The sequence below is a fragment of the Prionailurus viverrinus genome, unplaced genomic scaffold (assembly GCF_022837055.1).
Source record: "Prionailurus viverrinus isolate Anna unplaced genomic scaffold, UM_Priviv_1.0 scaffold_35, whole genome shotgun sequence".
Lineage (NCBI taxonomy): Eukaryota > Metazoa > Chordata > Mammalia > Carnivora > Felidae > Prionailurus > Prionailurus viverrinus.
In genome coordinates this window covers 7,228,559-7,250,470 of record NW_025927605.1, presented here as the reverse complement: position 1 = coordinate 7,250,470, position 21,912 = coordinate 7,228,559, and the positions used below count along the sequence as shown (strand labels likewise).

Genomic DNA, 21,912 nt, shown 5'->3' with positions numbered 1-21,912 from the left:
TTTTAACGAAGACTTTTATTTTATTTACTTAATGTTTAGTTACCTATTTTGAGAGAGAGCGTGAGCAGGGGAGGGGCGGAGAGAGAGGGAGACAAGAGAATCCCAAGCAGGCTCCGCGAGGGCAGGGCGGAGCCGGGAGATCACGACCCGAGCCGAAGTCAAGAGAGTCAGAGGCCTGACCGACGGAGCCACCCAGGCGCCCCTTTATTTATTTATTTATTTATTTTCATCAAAGTCTAGTTCAGATATTGGCCCCGGGGTGTATGGCATTGTGACCGGACAATTATAATCCATTAAAAATCGCTCACCGCCGTAAGGGTGGTTAACCTATCTGTCATCATGCCAGGGTATTACGATCTCCCGGACCAAGTATCTTCTTTCTCGAAGATTCCTCCGGCAAAGGACCTATCTTGACCGGAGTGGGTACTGGGGCTGGCGTGCACAGACATGTTTGGGCCCACGACCGCGCTCGAGATGTGACTGGGGAGGCAAGGCGCAGAGCAGATCGCTCAGCAAAGCTTGCGTCTCTGTCTCCTCTGCAGGAGAGGAAGTATAAATCTGCCACCTGATGTAAGAGAGATCAGAGAGGGATATCTGCTTTCTGAGTCAGCCGATGAGCTTGAAGCCCGAGTCGACCGACCTCTGAGCCGGAGTCCCTGGCAGGGAGGCTGCAACCAGCCCTCTGAGTCACCCTGGCCTGGCTGTGGTGCTGGGCCTGGAATGTCCGCTGTGGCCCTTGGGCTGTGGGGGGGTTGGAGGGTTGGGGGGCGGGGGTGAGTCACCACCTTCCAGTTTTCTTGCTGGAAGAGCCGGCAACCCCCAAAGCCTCTCTGCTGCTCGGGTTCTCATCCTGGGGCCTCAATCCAGAATCAGGAGGCTCTGGGGAGCAGGACCCTGGGTTCTCTTGCAACAATACTGCCATTATCCCTTCCTGTGCTGATTCCCTGGCTTCTATGAGTCCTTAGGACCCCCCCCCCCCCAAACATACACACACACACCCGCTCTCCACCTGTCTGGGCCATTGGCCTTTGTATCCGGGCTTCCTCCTGCCTTCCCGTCCCTGGTGACCTCTCTGACCCCCCACATCCTGGAAAGTTTCCCCAGTGGACTGGGGGTCTGCCACGTCCAGGGTCCCCCTCCCTGTCCCCACGGCTGCACTGTGCTGGAATCTGCACCCTCGGGCACTTATCATGCGTGGACGGGCTGGTGGGGTTGCAGGGGATTGACTGAACTATTTTGATCAAGTTCAGCAGGCTCTGATCCCCGGAAACGCGGAAGGCCATCTTTTCCATTCTCCAGCCTCCCAATATGCCCTGGGCTGGGGGCTGGGGGTCTCCCTGGGCATCTGGCATCTTCTCTGATCTCCTCCTCTGGCCCTCCCTACATTCCTTCCTCCCCCAGGGCCCAGGGCACATTCTCTCTAGTCTGTCCACTGCCTGAGAGCCAAAGATCAAAGGGAAACAGGTTGGGGGACTGCAGAGAGGTCCCCTCCAAGACGGGGTGACGTGCGGGTTTGAGGCACAACTGGCCTTCGGAGGAGCCTGGCCCCTAAACAAATCCCCAGAGCACCAGGCAGGGACTTAGGGCTGCCAGGACCCATCCCAGAACCCTCCTCAAGTCTTGTTGGGCATTAGACCTAGGGGTCCCAGGGAATGACGTTCACCCTTCCTGGATACCTTGTGCCTCCAGGCAGGGGTGCCCAGGTTTTGACACACACCCTTCCGAGCGAGCCCATCAACTGTTGCTCAACAGGAAACAGGATCACAAGCACCCCCACATCCCCTCTGGAGGCCAGATCTGAAATGATGCCTAATGTCTCCCCATTGAGAGCCGGGAGATGGAATTTGCAGAGCTTGCCGGGAGAGAAGTTCTTCTCGACGACCGGTGAAACATAGGCGGCGGGTGGGCGAGGTTTCTAGGGAGCAGAGACAAGTTGCTCCCCTAGTCCAGTTACCCCCTCGTCCCACACAAGCACTTAACTTCACGCTGGAACTGCTTCCCGGCTGCACAGTTTACCTGGAAAGGAAAGTGGCCTTTATCAGCCGAGCCTGGAGCTAATAGGCAGGGCACGAGCTTGGTTGTTTGGGGTTCAAAGTACCACGGCGAGCGGAGAAGGAAGAGCCTAGGAAGGAGGCCTTGGGGTCCGCCCCAAATGCAGTGTCTGCCCTGCCCCTTCGAGCCTGAGCCCTGAAGACAGAGCCATGTGCTTAGTGCTTGGAGAGAGTCAGAGGCAGCTCCTTCAGGATGAGCCTTAGCCTCACTCCGGAAGCTTCTGTGGGATGGTGAACAGGTAGCCTTTGGTTCACACTCCTGATCTCAGAGAGCCCCCCCCCCCCAAGTCTGATCAGGGAGACAAAGCCATGCCCTGGTGAGCCCTCCAGCCTGACAGGGACAGCATACCTTCAGATCCCCCAGTCTGATGGCAGAGACAGAACCACAGACTTCTCTTGTATAGGGCATTTGAAGAGAGAGGCTTGGGTCTCATAACTTTTTTTTTTAGGATTTATTTTATATTTTAGAGAGACAGAGTATGTGAGCAGGGGGAGAGGGGCAGGGTGGGGAGAGGGAGGGAGAGAGAGAATCCCAAGCAGGCTCCACGCTGTCAGCGGAGAGCCCCGTGAGGGGCTCCAACTCACGGACCGTGAAATCATGACCTGAGTCGAAATCGGGAGTTGGACGCTTAACCAACTGAGCCACCCAGGCGCCCCAATAAATCTTTACAGATAGAATTGTAGCTGCCCGCCTTCCCTCGAGTTCCCAAGGGGTAAATGTACCTCTTTCCCCACCCCACCCCGCTGCCTCTACCCTGCCCCTACGGAGGAAGGCAGCTTGGCTGTAAGTTTGTGGTTCCCAGCTACCCCAGGAACCCCCCATTCTTCGTGTCCCCTCAACAGTCTCACTCTCCAGCCCTTTCCCCCAGCCAGCTGGGTGGGATATCCCCCTAGATTTCGCAGCGGGGACATTGCTTCACTGCCAAAGCTGTGGGCCACTATCCAGGGCTGGGGTTCAAAGGACTGTGCCCTGCTCTCTCTGATCCAGGGGCGGCCTGTGGCCTGTGGGAGCGGTCCTACCCCAGGCAATGGCACCCTACCCAAGTGTGCCCTCACCCAGGGCATCCTTTCTGAGAGCACCTGCAAAGGAAGTGGGGCGGGAAGAATACAGGGCCCCGTGCCCAGAAGTGGGGGCGGGGGGAGAAGAAAGGGGACCCTTAAGGTAGCCTGCCGTCTGAGGCAGCCGAGATACCCAAATGTTAATCATCGATTAGCACAGTTCAGGTGGAAAGGGCAACTTTATTACGCGTAAAATGGACTTAATGTGGCAGGAGCTGCGGACTTAATTTTTTGAGATAAGATGCTTTTAGGCTAATCAGCAGGTGTGCGATGCCTGGATATAAAGGGGCTACCGCCGACTCTCTTGAGAGAGGCTCCAAAGGTCCAGAAGGCGGGAGGAAGCAATCCCTGCCCTGTCCTCGATCTAAGGAAGAGCTGGAAAGGAAGCCAGGTAAGAGAGCAGCTGGGACGGGGAACGGACGGGATACTGGAGGGGCAGTGGATCTTGGCACCCGTTAATGCTCACCACCGTCACCCCTGCACCTTTCTTTTCCTCTACGTGAGAAATAAGGCGGCGGTTCTCAGGATTCCTGTAACACCCAGGTGGCCAAGGCAGGTCTGACCCCATTTCATCCGGGGGGGGGGGGGGGGGGCATCTTGAAAAGGGGTGAAAAGCAGTAACAAACCTTCCTCCCAAGCCCCGAGAAGCCCGAGCCAGACCTAGAGATGTCCGGGCTCGTCTTCCTGCAGGGGGACCCCGGGTAGAAACAGTGAAGCCCGAGAAGGAGAGGATGAGATGGTCCGGTCCTGCTGGTGGCTTTCACTCCGGGGAAGAGGTTCTGTGATGGTTTAGGTGACGGCCGATCTGAGAGCTCCTGCCGCTCCCCAAGGCGCGGCTCCAGCCTCCCAGAAAAGCCCTGATCCCCAGAGCTCAGTGTCCCCAGCTTTCAGAACCCGCACAATGCTCTGAGGCATCAGCGGGACGTGGCCGGCCACACCGGCTGTCCCCGAGCACGCTGCTTCCCTCATCCTGGTCCCCTTTTGTCTCTCCGCTCAGGAAATAACCCTTGGAAGATGGGAGCCACGAAGATCTTCAGTCTGCTGCTGGGGTCCCTGCTCCTGGCCGCGGTGCTGGCAGAGAAAGGGGAGGGTCACTCCAGGTAGGGGCGTAGGGGAGGAGGCCGCAGAGGATGGCCGGGTTCTGGCTTTGAGGGGGCGGAGGGGATGAGAAAGGGAGGAATCCCAGGCCAAGAGGGAAGAACTGGAGGGAGAACCTGCCAGCAGTGGGTGTGCGCCGAGTGAGGACAGAACCAGAGGGTATTTATTCCGAGCTCCCATTGCCACAAGAGAGACTGTGGTTAGATCTCTGGAAGGACTTCCTCCTCAGTGGCTCAGTGTCTGAACTAGAGGACGACGCCTCCCTTCCTAGCGAAAGCCTTCAGCGTTCGCGTATGTTCATTCTTTGGTCAAACTGTAGAGAAGGCCTCCTGGGCGCCACCCACAGGACATAAACGTGCCGAGTGGTCCACGAATGCCTCGTGGAACGTACAGGCCCAAGGTGGGGGACAAAGAACCACCTAGGCGAGTTGCAGGCTGTCCCGAGCACCGCGAGGAAAGGCAGGATGTTCTGAGCCCGTGGAGCACGGGGCCTCTGTGCTCCGGAGGACCAGGAGGGACTTGTCTGAGCAAAGAGCTGGGCCTTGTAGGAGGCAAGGACTAGCCGTCTTCCCCACAAATCAGCCGCGTCAGATGTGGACGAGGACAGGGGCCGTCACATAGAAGCTGGGAACGTGGGCTCAGACTGCCCGAGGGTAGATCCTAGATCTGCCCCCTGCTCTGTGTGTGCTACATCAATCTCGCTGCACCTTGGTTTCCTCGTTCCCAAAAAGGGATAGAAAGAGCGTCTACCTGGGGCGCCTGGGTGGCTCAGGGGGTTGAATGTCCGACTGCAGCTCAGGCCGTGATCTCATGGTTCGTGGGTTCAAGCCCTGCATCAGGCTCCACACTTGGTGCCTGCTTGGGATTCTCTCTTCCTCTCTCTCTCAAAATAAATAAATACACAAAAAAATATGGTGTCTGGGGGCACCTGGGTGGCTCAGTCGGTTGGGCGTCCGACTTCGGCTCAGGTCACGATCTCACGGTCTGTGAGTTCGAGCCCCGCGTCGGGCTCTGGGCTGACAGCTCAGAGCCCGGAGCCTGCTTCGGATTCTGTGTCTCCCTCTCTCTCTTCTCCTCCCTCACTCACACTCTGTCTCTCTCTGTCTCTCAAAAAAATGAATAAGCGTTAAAAAAAAAAAGTTTTTAAAAATATGGTGTCTACCTTGTAGGGGTGTTATCAGGATCACATGAGTTTACGCAGTAAAGGGCTTATAGAGGATCTGGAACAGAGTAAGTGCCGTTATGTGAGGGCTCACTACTGTTGGTATGGATCAAGAACAAAGACTTGAATGGGGTTGGGCCAGGCAAGAGGAGTAGAGGAGGGACCTGAGATCAGTCCCCTGAGATCAAGGGGACCCCTGATCTCTCTCTGCCCAGAAGCGAGAGCCACACCCACTAAGGATGCAGTGGGCCCTTGGGCTGAGGACAGAGTCCCAGGGGCTTGATGCTTAGACAACAGGACGTCTCCATAAAAACTGACTCCCAAGAAAGGGGGGAGGGTTGTTTTCAAACATCAGCCTCCTGTCAGTGACGATCGATCGATCGATCGTTTGTCCCCGCATCGTGAGTCCCCTCGCCCCCTGCCCCTCCCACGGTGTCCTGCTTTCTCTCTCGTCTCCCCTCCCTGCCCCCCCCCCAGACTCCACACTAGGGTCAGTGGCTCCCGACCTCGAGGCCCCAGGTACGCCGAGGGGACTTTCATCAGTGACTACAGCATCGCTATGGACAAGATCCGCCAACAAGACTTTGTGAACTGGCTGCTGGCCCAGAAGGGGAAGAAGAATGAGTAAGTCAATGCACCTGCCCTCTCTTGGCCCCAGGCTGGCTGTGCCTTCCTTCGTGTAGACCGGATGTCACATGTGCCACACGGGCCTGTACTTCAACTCCAGGCTGTGCCTTTCCCTTAGGCACCGATGGGGAGCTGGGCAACATGGTGGCCCTGACCAGGGCTCAGGCGGTAGCCCAGTCTGGCGTGGGACTAAGGCAATTTTCCAGTCTTCTTCTAAGGAGAAGGATCAGGGAAGATGGCGGGCGGGGGGTGGGGGTGGGGTTGGGGGGGCTCACAGAGGATCCCCACTGGGCTGGGGACTAAGACAGAGATCGCTGAGCTGCTGACAATGACGATTTGGTGGTGGTCACTTCGGACTTAGGAAATAGGATACAGTGCCCTTGTCCTTCTTCTTCTCTTGGCCAAGTCCCTTCCCCTGCCCTCGCTGTTTGCTCAGCACGGTAGACGCCGAAAAGCTCTTCTCTGGCAGCTGAAGACAGGCAGTGGGGCCATTGAACGAAGACGTCCCCTCTGCGACTTGGGTTAAGGTCCCCAAAGATCGGAGCGCTTGGGGACTGGGGGACATCTGGAGTCTCCCCAGCCCCACCCACCCCCTAATCTTTACCTGACCAGCTGGAAGCACAACATCACCCAGAGGGAGGCCGGGGCCCTGGAGCTGGCCCATCAATCTAACAGGAAGGAGGGGGCGGCGAGGGAGCAGCAGGGGTGAGTCAGCCCACAAGGGAAGGAGTGGGGGCAGGGCCTCATTGTTCCCTCTCCCAGACCCTGGAGCAGGGCAAGGCCCCAGATAAGCATCCCCTTCCACTCTCAGTTCAAAGAGGGGTCTTCTCTGAGTTCCCGGAGGCCAGCCCAAGCTTAAGGGGAGAAGCCTGGGAGAAATCGGGGCTGGGGTCCAAGGAGGGGTTTGGGGGCCAGAGTCCCGACGATTGATGACCTAGTATGCAGAGTCACAGAGGCAAGGAGAGGGGGCGGCGCAAGAGACCTCAGGGATCTGGCTTCCCCGCTTCTCCCCGACAAACTTCAGGAAGGCCGTGTTTGAGGAACGGGGACCCTTCCAAAGCCAGTCCCTTGACATCAGTTGCCCCCTCTCCGAGCAAGCTGAGGAAGCTTCGGATCATTCTAGAGAGTGAATGTGCCCTAAATCACCTCTCGGGTTTGGGGAAGGCATTCTGGGTGGGTGGGTGGGACATCTGTATTGAAGACCCCCTATTCCCCTGGCCTGCAGACCAGGGTGGAGCTTTGAAAGCTGAGATGAGAGAGAGAGCAGCTGTGTTGACCCCCTCCCCCCACCCCCGCTGCCCCTTGGAGTCCTGGGCCCTCTATTTACTCACTTCGGGTGGGGCCGAGGCTAAAAAAAAAAAAAAATGGCCAAGCCCGCCCTAAGGCTTTCTTCTTGGCAGCTCCCTCCCCAAGAACCCCAGTGATGAAGATCTGCTAAAGGATTTACTGATTCGAGAGCTGCTGGCTTGGATGGCGGATCGGATGGAAATCTGCAGGTTCAGGTGGGGGCGGCGGTCGGCGGCTTTGGGCATCATACACAGCGCGCAGAAGCTTGGGCTCTGGGGCCACACATGGGTTCAGATCGTCACCCCAGCAAACCCATAAGCCTCTCCGAACCTCCGTGTTTTCACGAAAATCAAGGCTTATTCAGACCACTTCACGGGACTGTTGTCAGGTTTAAGCGAGATAATCCAGGGAGAGAGCCGAGAGCAACCTGTGAGGAACAGGAGTTCAGTGATGTTGGCGGCTATTATCCCTTCTTGAACTTCTGTCTCCACTGCGTCCAGGTGACAGGCTGCGCTCACCTCCCCGCCCACCCCATCCTATTCTCGGCTTTCCCACTGTCCCCTTGTCCCATGGCCCCTTCCCAGTGACGGCACTTGCAGAGTTGGAGGCATGTTTCCTCTCTCTGTGGGTCTCAGTGGTCCTTGAATCGACCTCACCGGCTAGGAAGTCCTTTAATCTATTATGTCCCAGAAGCAAGGGATGACTAACACCGTGAAGAGATCCGCCCACCTAAAGGACACTCATTTCAAGATGCAAACACTGGGACGTGGAAACCGAAATACATCTCGGGCTTCCATGCTGGCAAGCCGGGGACCAAATCTGGGATGGCTTCCTGTAGAGGGCAGGAAGGGAAAGGGGGAGGGGGGCGGGATCAGAACAATGGAGAAGAGTATGAGAAATTCTCCGTAGGAAGGTGGGTGCTTTCTGGACTTACTTTGATGACTTATAATTAAGAAGGTAATTGGGAGGTAGGAGCAGCTGAACCATGGCTGGGCACCCGGATGGATTTGCTTTGCCGACTCTAAGTGGATAATGACCCCCCTCTCCAACCACTACCCCTCCTCTTTCCACTCTCCCCAGGTTTCAGTGACTCAGACCAAACCCAGCTCAGGTCCGGACTCTGCCCTTCACTTGCTCAGGCCTCAGCTGCACCCCAGGGCCCCCGAGAGAAGCCAAACCAATAAAGTTTAAGCTGAAATGAATCCTTGTGCCCATGGTCGAAACTTATTCCGACGTCTACCGAGCGCTACCAGGGAATGGTCTTCTGTGTGTGTGTGCCACCCAATGCAAAGGAGCTATGGCTCCCACCGGCACCCATAATTCGTCTCTTTGGTCTACAAACACTTATTGGAAAGCTAACATTGGCAGGGACTGTGGTCACCACTGGGAATACGGCAGCCAAGGAAATGAGCACAGTCCTTGCCCTTGAGGAATTTGCAGTCCCGTGATGGAGACAGACTTTAATCTTCAACATACATACACACGCACGCGCGCGCGCGCACACACACACACATTAATAATCACCTAACATCCTAAGCCATGTGAAGAAACAGTAGGGTGCTATGAGAAAGAATGGAGCAGCCTCACACCGCCTTCCCCCCAGTGCCTGGTGTCCACAGAAAACAGGGCTGTCTACCCACCCCTTTCCCTCGGGTTATCTTACCTGGAATGCCCTCGCTCCCCTCGATCTAGTCCTATTTTAGGAGACAAGAGTCAAACGCACCTCGATTCAAAGATTCAAATCGCTTACTCAGTCCGTGACTTGGCCAGTTAGTTAGTTCCTCACTCTTGGCCTGTTTCCTGTCTGTGAAAAAGAAGATTCCTAACCACCCAACTCCTAGGGTTGAGGTATTAATTCAGATAATGCCTGGCACAAAGTAAATGGTCAATAAAAGTTAACTTTTGTTATCATTTACCCACCTAAACCTCAATTTAGAAATACAAGGGTATTGGTTTTAAATCAGGGAGTGGCCAGCTGGATCGGCTGAAGGGCCGGGCCAGTAGCATAATTGAGAAAAGTGGGGAGGCTGTAAGACAATGGGAAGGATGGGGACTGTGAAAATGGAAGAGACACGCTTTCTGCTGACCAAACAAAACGCTTTTGAGAACTGAATTTGCCTGAGGGCTGCCAGGCTCTGTCTTCCAACTCCGATGTTGTAGATTTCCTCTCCCCTAAACTCCTTGAGGTCGGAGAGAATGTGTGTCACACAATTCAGAGCGTGCCTTTGCTCAGAGGATATAGTTTAGTGATTCTCTATGGTAGAGCTGGTTGTCCTGGGGAAGAAGTTGGATCTCTGTCTCTGGAGTCTTGGGTTCTCAGGGGGTCAGCGAATCAGAAAGGGTGATTTAAAATAATCTTGGTACAGTGTTCTTATTACGGGCCAGGCACTGTGCTCGGTACTTACAAACATCACTTAAAGCCTCAGGACGTCATTTTAAGATAAGAACGTAATAGCTGTTAACCATGCACTACACTGCCTCCGTGAGGTAGAGAACTGAAGTCCCGTGCTCCGGCTAAGGCCAGTGAGTCACTGAAAGCAAGGGATGGCAAATGTGATGGGCTGCACACAGCGTATACTGGGGCTGAGCGCTTCTGGGAGCCGTGGTTAAGTTGTCAGGAGTTTTGTGAGCAGGTTGTAGAATCATTGTTAGCTCGAAATTGGCCGTGGCCAGGGTGCACCGTGGAAATTGACAAGTGCCATAAATCAGAGCTCCTCCCTCCCAGCCGGGAGAGGGGCTCGTTAAACATTTACCAGCACATTACTGGTCAACATACTTTCTCTAAAATTGTAAGAGAGAACAAACGTGTCCGAATAAGGGAGTGAGGGTGTCCGCGTAAGTGTGGTCACAAGGTTTGTCTCGGGCCAGGTGTTTGCACCTATGGGAGTGAGTATGTGTGTGTGTGCATTTGAGGGTATGGATAGTTCAATTTGAAGACATGGGTGTGAGGGAGGGATCAGCGCATGTATCTTAAGGGGTCATACGGTGTGAGTCAAAGAGTGAGAAATGAAGCAGGTGTGTCTATTTGTGTCAGTGAGTCACGAAGGGACCAAATTTTTGTGTCAGGGAGTGGCGTAGGAAGAATATGATGGTATGAGAGGCGCCTGGCTGGCTCAGTCAGTGGAGCGAGCAACTCTTGATCTCTGGGCTGTGAGTTTGAGCCCCACGTTGGGTGTGGAGATTACTAAAAAATAAAACCCGGCTCAGTCGGTCAGGCGTCCGACTTCGGCTCAGGTCAGGATCTCACAGTCCATGAGCTCGAGCCCCGCATCAGGCTCTGTGCTGACAGCTCAGAGCCGGGAGCCTGCTTCAGATTCTCTGTCTCCCTCTCTCTCTGCCCGTCCCCCGCTCCCCGCGCTCGCTCTGTCTCTGTCTCTCTCAAAAATAAAGATCATCCAGAGGCAGGGAGCTCACGGCTGGTGTGACAGTGACAGTTCCGCTGCATGAAATCCTGAGGGACCCAGGCTCATTGGCTCCTGGCTCCATAATCCCTTAAGGACCAAAATGGTGGCAGACGATCGCCCGTCCTCTTCTAATCCTTTAACTTGAAACTTCCGGTAACATTACTCACATTCACGATTTTACCTTGCTGCGGATTCTGGATCTGTGTAACTCTGCCCAGATCTTTCTGTGGACCTTCCTACCAGCACATCCAGATGACCACTGGCCATCTCTCCTGTGATGTTACAGAGACCTCAATTTCAACATGTTCAAAACCACTCTTAATCACCTCTCCAGCTTCATCCTGTGGTGTCAGTCCCTGTCTCCCCACGCCCCTTCTCTGAATAGCACCACCCTGTTGCCCAAGCCAGTGAACGGGAGCATTTCCCCCGACCCACACTGCCCTCATCTATCGGTTTTACCATTCTGCCTTCCAAATACCCGTCTGTCCCAAACATCCCGTCTGTCCCATTCTCCCTGTCCTCGTGGCCACTCTCTTAGTCCTAGCGTTCACCATTTCTTTTTTTGGGAGTTTTATTCATTTAAGTAATCTCGACACCCAGTGTGGGACTCAAATCCACAACTCCGGGATCAAGAGTGGGCATGCTCCTGGGGCTGAGCCAGCCAGGCACCCCCTAGCTCTCATTCCTAGAGATTGCTATGACTGACTTAAGTCTCTCTAGGTTGTCACCGATTTTTCTGTTTTTAAAGTTTATTTATGTTTAGAGAGAGAGAGAGAGAGAGGGCGCATGTTAGCAGGGGGAGGGGCAGTGAAAGGGGAGAAAGAGGATCCCAAGCAGGCTCCCCACTGCCAGCGCAGAGCCCCATGTGGGGCTTGGTCTTGGGAACCAGGAGATCATGACCTGAGCAGAAATCAAAAGTCGGATGCTTAGCCAACTGAGCCACCCAGGAGTCCTGGGCTGTCACTAATTTTTCCAAAAACCAGAATTTGATCTTCTTACTCCCTGACTTAAGAATCCTTCACTAGTCCTTTTGTTAGGCTCAGTGCTATAGCAATCACTTATGGAGGGGCACCTGGGCAGCTCAGGTCGTTGAGTGCCTGACTTCCAGGTCATGATCTCACCGCTCGTGAGTTCGAGCCCTGCATCGGGCTCTGTGCTGACAGCTCTGAGTCTGGAGCCTGCTTCGGATTCTGGGTCTCCCTCTCTCTCTCTGCCCCTCCCCCACTCATTTTCTATCTCTCTCTCTGCCTCAAAAATAAATAAACATTAAACAAATTAAAAGAAAAAAAAAAAAACTTATGGAGCTTCCTAAACACACAGACGGATTCCACCCCACATCTGGTGAATAACAATCATAGCGGATGTTTACTTATGTGTCAGGCATCGCCCTAAATGCTTGGTTACGTATTTTCTCCCTTCATCCTCACAACCACCTCACGAGTGGGTTACTCTAAACCAACCGTGGCCAGTAGACCACGAGAGGTTCAGGACTTTGCCGGAAGCTACTAGATCATAAGCAGCGGTCGTGGGCTCTGGGGCCAGGCTTTCCGATTCCAGAGTCCAAGTTCTTAACTGCAAGGCCTGCCCCAGTCAGAACCTCCGCGTTTGACTCCCAACGGGGTCGGCTCCATTAGAGCAGAATGGGTTGGGTTCCATGCTCAATGTGGAAGCTTCGGGGCGACTCCGCGCCTGGCCCCGTATCAGGCGGCCGGAGGCTGGGTGGCGGCGGAAGGGCAGCCGCGCCAACAAGCGAGGGTCCCAGGCACCCACGTGAGTGGGGGAACGCGCGGCCGACACACGCGGCCTCGCCGCCTCGTCCCTCCCCGCCGCGGGGCTCCGCCGGGGCTTCTCCCAACCCGGCCACCCGAGGAAGGCGGGGCCGCTCTGCCCCGCGGCAGGAAGTCGGCGCGTAGCTTCCGGCGCGCGGAGATGACGCGCGGCCCGCGCTTCCGCGTCGGGAGCCGGCGGCGGATCCCGGGACGCGGAGACCCGGGGTCCCGGCAGCGGGGCGGCCCGCGGGCCCGGGGCTGGGATGCATCGCCGCGGGGTGGGAGCCGGCGCCATCGCCAAGAAGAAGCTGGCCGAGGTGAGGGGACAAAGGCCGACCCACAGCCACCCCCGACCCGACAGAGACTGAAGTCTTGGAGCGGAGAGCTCTGTACCCTCAAATCGCCCCCCATCGCAGTCTGACAGCAGGCTGCTCGGGTCCCGGGGAACTGAGACTCTTCAGCTTCCGGTGGGTTGGAATGTCAGCATCCCCGGGTCCACCAGCCCTTTCCCCCCGCGTCCCCAAATTTGGCTACAGACCAGTCGTCTATTGTTCTTCCTTCTCCCTCTCCCTAAGAAAAACCATTTAAAAGACACCCTCCTCTTTTCATACTTCAGCCGGGGCAGTACAAGTGGGAGCCCCCAGTGCCCACTCTCAACTCACGCCGGTCTCTTTGTCTGACAGGCCAAGTACAAGGAGCGAGGAACTGTCTTGGCTGAGGACCAGCTGGCCCAGGTGAGTCGGTTGGAGGACTCCAGGCAGGAAGGGAGACCCGACCGGGTGGACAGGACGCCCTTGATGTAGACTAGATCGTGTGGATTAACATTTTGAAATCTTTATTTATTTTTGAGAGAGAGAGACAGAGCGTGAGCGGGGGAGGAACAGAGAGAGAGGGAGACCCAGAATCCGAAGCAGGCTCCAGGCTCTGAGCTGTCAGCACAGAGCCTCCCGCGGGGGGGCTGAACTCAAGAACCCCCGAGGTCGTGACCTGAGCCCAAGTCGGAGGCTTGACCGACTGAGCCACCGGGGTGCCCCTAGGTTGTTCCGATCAAACTAAAACTCGACTCTTTGGCAAATCTTGGTTTCTGGACTGCTCAGACCATTTACCGACTTGCTAATGACAGTGATAGCTGACATCTTTGAATGATTACATGCTTTCATCCTCCCATGCACGTGCCCGTTTTTTCTCGACCCTGTCTCGTTCATTCATCCTGACAGTCCTATCAGGAGAGAGCTCTGTTCTTCCCAGTTTAGAATTGAGGACATTCAGGTGGTTTGTCCAAGGTTACCTGGGTAGTAGTTGGTAGAGCCGTTTGACTTAGATCTTTGGAGGCTTTCACTTGACCTGCCGGGGGATGACATGAAAATATTGCTTACTCTGTGCCATCCAGCACCACCACCGTCCCCTCCAGAAGTGTGTGTCAGTGATGGGGTGCGGGGCCTGCGGTTTCCTTTTCTAACACTTCCCTTTTCTGTCCGTGCCCCAAGTTTACTCAGTTATGACGACTGGGGAAGGAGAGGAGGAAGCAGTTAAGCAAGGAAATGGGGGTCCTTGAACTGAGGAAAGAGACACAGGGCTGTGCTCTTCAAAAGCTCCCACTCATAAGGGAGATGACATAGGAGAATCAACTGGATACGGTGATTATAATGTTTCTAATATGTAGCAAGTGAGGAGTTGTTGGGCCAGGAGCGGTTACTCTCCCGGCAGGTAGAAAGTAGGCTTTGTTAATTAGAGAAAGGGAAGGAGTCACAGCCATGAGTCAGAAAATCCCCCAAATCATTAGCACCGTAGCTTTGGAATGCAGTCTGGTAGGCCCCCACCCTTCCCTTAGGGATTCTTTTTTTTGGAGTTGATTCCAAGAAGGTCCATGACCGAAAGATTAAATAGTCACTGCGCACCTAATTCATTTTCTCCTATTCAGCCTTTCTGTCAGTGGCTGGAGATTTCCCTCTCTCTGAATGCTGCATTCCCTCGTTTTTAAAAGCTTATTTAGAGAGGGAGAGAGAGCAAGCTTGCGAGTACTCATGAGGGAGAGAGAGGGAGAGAGAGGATCCCAAGCAGGTTCCTCGCTGCAGGGCTCGATCTCAGGAACCATGAGATCATGAGCTGAGCTGAAATCAAGAGTCAGATGTTTGACGGACTGAGCCACTCAGTCATTCCCCCCCCCCCACCTCATTTTTAAGACAAAATGGATTATGAGGTGCACCTTCAATGTAATGACAGTTTCTGTGGGAAAAAGAAAAAGAAGGCACTACATTAGATGTGCCACTGATTGTTAGAGGCATCCTGTCTTTAGAACAGGAACATGGGGCGCCTGGGTGGCGCAGTCGGTTAAGCGTCCGACTTCAGCCAGGTCACGATCTCACGGTCCGGGAGTTCGAGCCCCGCGTCGGGCTCTGGGCTGATGGCTCAGAGCCCGGAGCCTGTTTCCGATTCTGTGTCTCCCTCTCTCTCTGCCCCTCCCCCGTTCGTGCTCTGTCTCTCTCTGTCCCAAAAATAAATAAACGTTGAAAAAAAAAAATTTAGAACAGGAACACGTGGGGGGAAAAATGTGTTTTATTTTTTATTTATGTTTCTTTTTAAAATATCTTGTTTGATTTATTTTTAAAAATTTTAATTTTTTTTAAATTTATTTTTGAGAGACAGAGGGTGAGTGGGGGAGGGGCAGAGAGAGAAGGAGACACAGAATCTGAAGCAGGCTCCAGGCTCTGAGCTGTCAGTGCAGAGCCCGACATGGGGCTCGAACCCGTGAACCGCGAGATCATGACCTGAGCTGAAGTCGGCCGCTTAACTGACTGAGCCACCCAGGCGCCCCTAAAATATATTTTTTAATGTTTTTTTAATTTATTTTTAAGACAGAGAGAGAGAGAGAGAGAGCATGAGCGGGGTTGGGGCAGAGAGAGAGGGAGACACAGAATCCGAAGCAGGCTCCAGGCTCCGAGCTGTCAGCACAGAGCCTGACACGGGGCTCGAACTCACGAACCGTGAGATCATGACCTGAGCTGAAGTCGGACGCTCAACCGACTGAGCCACCCGGGCACCCCTAAAACATTTTATTGTTAAGTAAACTCCACCCAGTGTGGGGCTCAAACTCACAACCCTGAGATCAAGAGTTATGTGCTCCACTGACAGAGCCAGCCAGGCGTCCCCCAAAATGTGTGTTTTAGAATTGAGGAAACATTATAGCATCCAAGTCAGCTGACAGCAGAACCATGAAGGAGAGTTAGGGATCAATAGAGAAGGAACAAGGGGCGCCCGGGTGGCTCAGTCGGTTGAGCAACTGACTGCGGCTCAGGTCATGATCGCGGTTCGTGAGTTCGAGCCCTGCATCGGGTTCTGTCCTGACAGCTCGGAGCCTGCTTCGGATACTGTGTCTCCCTCTCTGCCCTTCCCCTCCTCGGTCTCTCTCTCTCTCAAAAATGAATAAACATTAAAACAAATTTTCTTTTTTTTAAAGAAAGGGGGAATAAGAAACAGCATAATAGTAGGCCTGGAGGAAATGGGTTATTTTAGCCCTTGCCCTGCCACTGGGCCAAGAACTTATTTTTGACATCTATCACCTAGCTGGGCTGCCCCTAACCTCCTCCTTGTCCACCCTACAGATGTCAAAGCAGTTGGACATGTTCAAGACCAACCTGGAGGAATTTGCCAGCAAGCATAAGCAGGAGATCCGGAAGAATCCAGAATTCCGGGTGCAGTTCCAGGACATGTGCGCCACCATCGGGGTGGATCCTCTGGCCTGTAAGGAGTTGACTGTAGGGGTGTGGTATTCTCCTAGGGACAGGAGCGCATCTCCTTGTCATCACTGTTGTCAGGGCATCTTCTAGAAGGGCCTGCAGGGAGAGCCAGAGGATGTAGTCTTTGGTGCGGGCCTGGCAGGGTGGCTGAGGGCCCGCTTTGATGGGAAAGCTGGGGAGGCTGGAGAGTAGGTTGGTAGCCAGTGTGCCTGACCTCCCCTTGAATGATCTACAGTGGGATTTTTTAATGGGTTTTTTCCCCTATTAAAAAAGAATTTCGGGGGCACCTGGGTGGCTCAGTCAGTTGAGTGACCGACTTCGGCTCAGAACATGATCTCACAGTTTGTGGGTTCAAGCCCCTTGTCGGGCTCTGTGCTGACAGCTCAGAGCCTGGAGCCTGCTTCAAATTCTGTGTCTCCTCTCTCTGCCCCTCCCCTACTCGCTCTCTCTCTCTCTCAAAAATAACTAAAACATTAAAAAAAAAAAATTTTCATTTTAATGAAAGTAGCATGTAATTATGCAGTCGGTCAACGAAGGAGAAAAGAGAAAAACAGAAAATAGAAGTCTCCTGATCCTGTCCCCTAATTGCAGGGATACATATTAACAGTCTAAGGTTATCTTGCTGGACACATACATTGTATTTATAAACTTTTTTTTTTATTTAACATATTGGATTATGCTATAATTACTAGTCTATAGCCTGCATTTTTTACTCCATAAACTATGGCCTTCAATGGATTTTTGAATGCCCGGTCTGCATATTGTTTTTTTTTTTTTAACGTTTACTTATTATTGAGAGACAGAGACAGAGCATGAGCAGGGGAGGGGCAGAGAGAGGAGGAGACACAGAATCCGAAGCAGGCTCCAGGCTCCGAGCTGTCAGCAGACAGCCCGACGCGGGGCTCGAACCCGCAAACCGTGAGACCGTGACCCGAGCCGAAGTCGGTCGCTCAACCGACTGAGCCACCCAGGCACCCCTGCATATTCTTTTTTCTTAGCCTTGTCCCATTATATTTCCCTGTATGCTTTGGGAAAGGAAAACTCAGTTTCATAGTATCCTGGAGCCACTTAGCCAAACAGAAATGCCTTTTAGAAGGCCCACCCTTTACAACTGTCTGAGCCTGTTTTTTAGCAGGAATTTTTCCAAGAGTTCCAACTGTCTGGGGATCCTGAGTAGTAAATGGAGCATAAGGAGTTAGGCTAGGCAGGGCAGGCTTCCTACAGGATAGATGTTTTGATCTAGCTTTGAAAGAAACTATGGACGTAGGCTAACATATGACCTAGACTGTTGCCTTTCTGTCTTTTAGCTGGAAAAGGATTTTGGTCTGAGATGCTGGGCGTGGGAGATTTCTATTATGAGCTGGGTGTTCAGATCATCGAAGTGTGCCTGGCCCTGAAGCACCGGAATGGAGGTGAGTGTGGCGAAGTCTCTTGACTGGGCTTTGGGCTTCCCTGAGAGAGAGAGAGAGAGAGAGAGAGCCCTGAAAGATGAGCTTTTCCAGCCTTCAGTCTGCAGGCCAGTGAGATCTTGAGAAACTGGTCTTCTGAAGCGTCTCAGCCGCTTCATGCCCTTGAATCTATACCAGGTCTCCATGGCCAGGGGTAAATGGAATGGCCTGGATGATTGTCTCTGTTCTCTAGAGACCTTTGCCCCGGGGAGGTCCAGCCCCTGGTTAGTATAGAAAACAGTAGGGAGGTAGGAGCTAAGGCCTTTTCCCCGATACACAACGTGTCTGGGTTATGACTTTATCACGAGGAACTCTAGGTCTGCCCTGCCACTCCCGGGAAAGTAGGGTGATGCCGAGTTTCTGTGCTCCCCAAAACGTGAGGCCCCAAAATGGGCCTCCAGCGGCGTCCTCCTAATGAGCGCATCGAATGGGCTGTGTTGAAGTCAAGAAAGCAAGCGAGCTTAGACCCAGTTAGAAATCACTGGCCGTAAATAGATAACAGCCTCGACGTTGAGCGAGTGTTTGTAGCTTTTCGGAGATGCTGCTGCCTTTGCTTTTTTTAAATTGGTTTGGTGTAGCGGACTTCATCTGCTTTCTGTCCCCTCCAACAGGTCTGATAACTCTGGAGGAACTACATCAGCAGGTGTTAAAAGGAAGGGGCAAATTCGCACAGGATGTCAGCCAGTAGGTCGTGCCTTCCAGTCCCCTGGCGTGTAGAAAAGCCTTTCTAGAAATCACATGAAATCTTTTCTCTTTACGGCTCGTATGTCTGGGCTTCTTTAGGAATCATTTTATTCCAACATGTTTTTTTAGAATGCCAAAAGTGCACAGATCTAAAAAACCAAAAACCACCTGTAACTTCTCCACCGGGAGATTACAACTGCCAGCGTTCCGGCGTATTTCCTTCTAAGCATCATTTATGTATTTTTTTCATGTCTACGTAATGTATTGTTGCCTTTTTTTTTTTTTTTTTTTAACTTGGGGCTGTGTAGACTCTGGATTACTTGGGGTTCAGGAAGCTAGCGCGCCCGCACGGAGAAAGGCTGGGGAGAGGGGTGGGGGCCAGAAGATGGGGGGAGATAGATTGATCTGGTTCGCCAGCCTCTCTGTGGGACTTCAGGGTGAGAAAAGGTTTAAAAAAACAAAAAGAAATGCCGTCAGTATGTGGGCTGGGTATACGAACCCACCGTGTTGCGGGTTTTCTTTTTCCCTGGTTTGAGTTAGTGGGGAACTAGGGAAAAGCCACATGGCAGTGATCAGCCGGGTGGCCCTCTGTAAAATGGAGAAGCGTTTTGCACTTGGCCGTAGTCCACGCCGCTCCCTGCTGTCCCCTGCCTTTAGCTCCTTCGTTCACATTTCCTGACGGCCCCCGTAGGCGTATTTTTGACCTCTGTCTGGGGTTAGCATGGTTTGCTGAGTGCGCGGGCTGATCGCCGGGCACCGTCTCCCTTGACTGGCAGCGGCACCATTTGGTGCCCTTTGACCCCGCCTCTTCGCTAATGTCACTGAACGTCGCCCGCCCTCTTGGGTCTTCTCTCGGGGCCTCCTGCCCAGGGCCGAGCCGGAAGTGCGTCGTTGCCAGGTCCGCTCGGCCCAAGGTGTTTCAGCAGCGTTTCATCCCCTCAGAGACGACCTTATCAGGGCCATCAAGAAGCTGAAGGCGCTCGGCACCGGCTTTGGCATCATCCCCGTGGGTGGCACCTACCTCATTCAGTCTGTTCCGGCTGAGCTCAATATGGACCACACGGTGGTGCTGCAGCTGGCGGAGGTACCGCGGGCCTCGCGAGGGGCCGGGGCTCGTGGGGAGGGGAGGGGCGGCGTGTGTGTGCACATGTGTGGGCGGGGCGGCCTGGGCGGGGCTTCTGGCGGGGCGGGGTGGGGGGCAGGGGGGCGGGGCGGGAAGGTGGGGGGGTCTTCTGCCCAGACTGTCTAGCGGATGCACCAGTCAGAGCTGAGCTTCTTTAGAAGACGTTTATTGAGCAGCTACAGTGCCAAGCACCGGGCCAGGCTGCGGGGCGCAGAACGACGGGTACCACGTGGTTCCTGCTCTGCGGGAGCTTACAGTCTAGCGGGATAGGCGGACATGCAGACAACGAACTGTATTTTCTTGGGTAGACGGGTTCTTTGAGGTCTTCTTAAAACTGGGTGTCGATTCCGCAGAACAAATGTGTAATCTTGTCTACCGTTCCCCCTGTTCCTCAGCACGTACCCTCCCCCCCCCCCAAAATCCTTACCATGGTTTTAGGAAAGAGGGGTTCGGGTTTCTTAAATCTATACCCCCGAACAAGACTCAAGAAGGAGAGGGCTTTTCTCCCTGGGGAATGGTCACCGTCCCTTCCTGTCCGTTCTTTGTCCTGAATCAGATCATACTCCAAAGTTCTCTGAGAAAGTCTAATGTTTCAGTACCAGGGACCCCACTTTTTAAGACTCACCCCCCTCCCCCCACACACCTCATCAGCCCGAAAGTTGCTTCTCTCTCTCTTTGCTGGGACTTCTAAACGTTCTTTTTCTGTGCTCTCATAGGCTTCGCCCAAGGGCAGTTCTTTGTCCCATGTGGGTAAACCTGTTGTTCCTGGGCGGATGCTGGGCTCTTAGGGAAAGTACACTGTTACCTGACTCCCCATCCCTCCTTCCTTCAGAAAAATGGCTACGTGACCGTCAGCGATATCCAAGCCAGTCTTAAATGGGAGACCGAGCGAGCGCGGCAAGTGCTGGTATGTGAATTTTGGAATGGCCCAGAAAAGATGGGCCCCAGATGGGAGGAGGAGGGCGGACAGGCAGCACACGGGCAGGACCTAGCCTTGCTCCGCTGGCCTCTTCCCTTGAAGGCCCACAGAAGTGACCCCACGTCTCTGAGGGTGGCCCTGAGAGGTACAACTGAGGCAGGCTCCTGACTGCGGCAGGCGAGCCCCCCCACCCCCCCTCCTGTCTCCGGCCTGTGGAGCCTGGTCAGACCACGTAGTTTGTATCAGAAGTAACGCTGTTAATACAGAGTGAGGGGGTTGTGAACTACTTAATGACACATCCACGATCATGTTGTTACATTGCGTGTTGTAGTTACAGTTCTGTAGATACAGATTTCGTGGCGCTAACGAGAGGCCGATGTTACGGAGGAGGAGCATGAGACTGTAAACCCTGGCCTTCAATACCTTCTTCCTCATCCAGGCAGTTAAACTAGATCTCCTTTTTTTCTGGAAAGCAGGGTAACAGAAACATCTGTTTAATGCCGTGGGGCACAACCAGCCCCTCTTGGGCCTCTTTCCAGCTGTAGGAATCGGGAGTCCATTCCAAGCTAACAGCCCTTTCGTTAACTTCTCCCTAAAGGTTTACCCGCGAGGTAACGGACGCGGAACTAAGCACGGTGGCTCCCATTGTGTAAATACGGGAAGGCACTCGTGTAGATGCAGCCTGAAAACCCCACTGAAGCCAAAACAGGTGTGGGGGGTTGTCAGTCTCCCCTACGGGGGCTCCCTTGTCCCAGAGGATTCTTCCTCCCCGTTCCCTCCAGGAACACCTGCTGAAGGAAGGGCTGGCCTGGCTGGACCTACAGGCCCCCGGGGAGGCCCACTACTGGCTGCCCGCTCTTTTCACGGACCTCTACTCCCAGGAGATTACAGCCGAGGAGGCCAGAGAAGCCCTCCCCTGACTCTGGGAGCGCCCAGGGGGTGGGGGCCCAGCAGCTGGCAGGGAGAGGAGGGGAGAGCGGTTGGCGAATAAAACCCGAACAACTTTGCTTTTGTCTCTGTTTTCTTTCAAGAAGAAAGAGTTCCAAGTTTTCTTGCGCCCTCTGTACGCTTCCCCCATTGGCTTGTTTTTTCTTAAAGTGCCTTCCCGTAGCATCTTTAGTGGAGAAAACTTCATTTATCCAGTAAGGAGGACCCGAGTTACACAGAACAGCGAGCACGGAGGGAAGGACCTCTACGGGCCGGTCTTCCAAGCTCACGGCAAAGCCGGGTCTAGAACGAAGGCTGTCCGCCTCCTGGCTCGACAGCCTAGTCTCTCTCTAGCCCTGAGGCCTAAATCACAGCCCGCTGGCTCAAAGCTGGTCCCTAGAAAGATGTTTTGATCTCAAACCAGCAGACCCTAACGGACCCGTAAGTCATAGCCACTCGTCCGGTCTCATCCAGCTTCCTTGAGGCCCTGCAGGTTCTGACAGACACGGCTGAGTGTGAAACAGAGGTCAAAGTCAAGTGGTGGTTAGAGGAAACCGTGGAATCTGGGGGAACTGACCGACAGTGGCCCTACACGGTGGTAGTTCTCCCGTTTCCTA

General features: G+C 54.0%; 2 protein-coding genes across 4 annotated transcripts; both read left to right on the top strand.

Annotated features, from left to right (window-relative positions):
* Positions 1-4,124: 4,124 nt before the first annotated feature.
* On the top strand, positions 4,125-8,374 carry GIP (gastric inhibitory polypeptide). Its single transcript, XM_047846028.1, has 5 exons — positions 4,125-4,210; positions 5,848-5,994; positions 6,610-6,702; positions 7,398-7,499; positions 8,365-8,374. Exons 1-5 carry the CDS (start codon positions 4,125-4,127, stop codon positions 8,372-8,374), a joined length of 438 nt encoding a protein of 145 aa, XP_047701984.1.
* Positions 8,375-12,624: 4,250 nt separating this feature from the next.
* Positions 12,625-21,375, top strand: SNF8 (SNF8 subunit of ESCRT-II). Of its 3 annotated transcripts, none has more exons than XM_047845647.1 (8): positions 12,625-12,774; positions 13,141-13,191; positions 16,060-16,198; positions 17,502-17,606; positions 18,254-18,326; positions 19,269-19,410; positions 20,282-20,356; positions 21,151-21,375. In XM_047845647.1, the coding sequence occupies exons 1-8, from the start codon at positions 12,721-12,723 to the stop codon at positions 21,286-21,288; spliced, it is 777 nt and encodes a 258-aa protein (XP_047701603.1). In that variant the 5' UTR covers positions 12,625-12,720; the 3' UTR covers positions 21,289-21,375. The 3 variants fall into 3 exon arrangements, with proteins under 3 accessions (XP_047701603.1, XP_047701601.1, XP_047701602.1); XM_047845645.1 differs by having other exon boundaries at positions 20,967-21,375; XM_047845646.1 differs by lacking the exon at positions 12,625-12,774 and adding an exon at positions 12,782-12,924 and having other exon boundaries at positions 20,967-21,375.
* Positions 21,376-21,912: the final 537 nt, after the last annotated feature.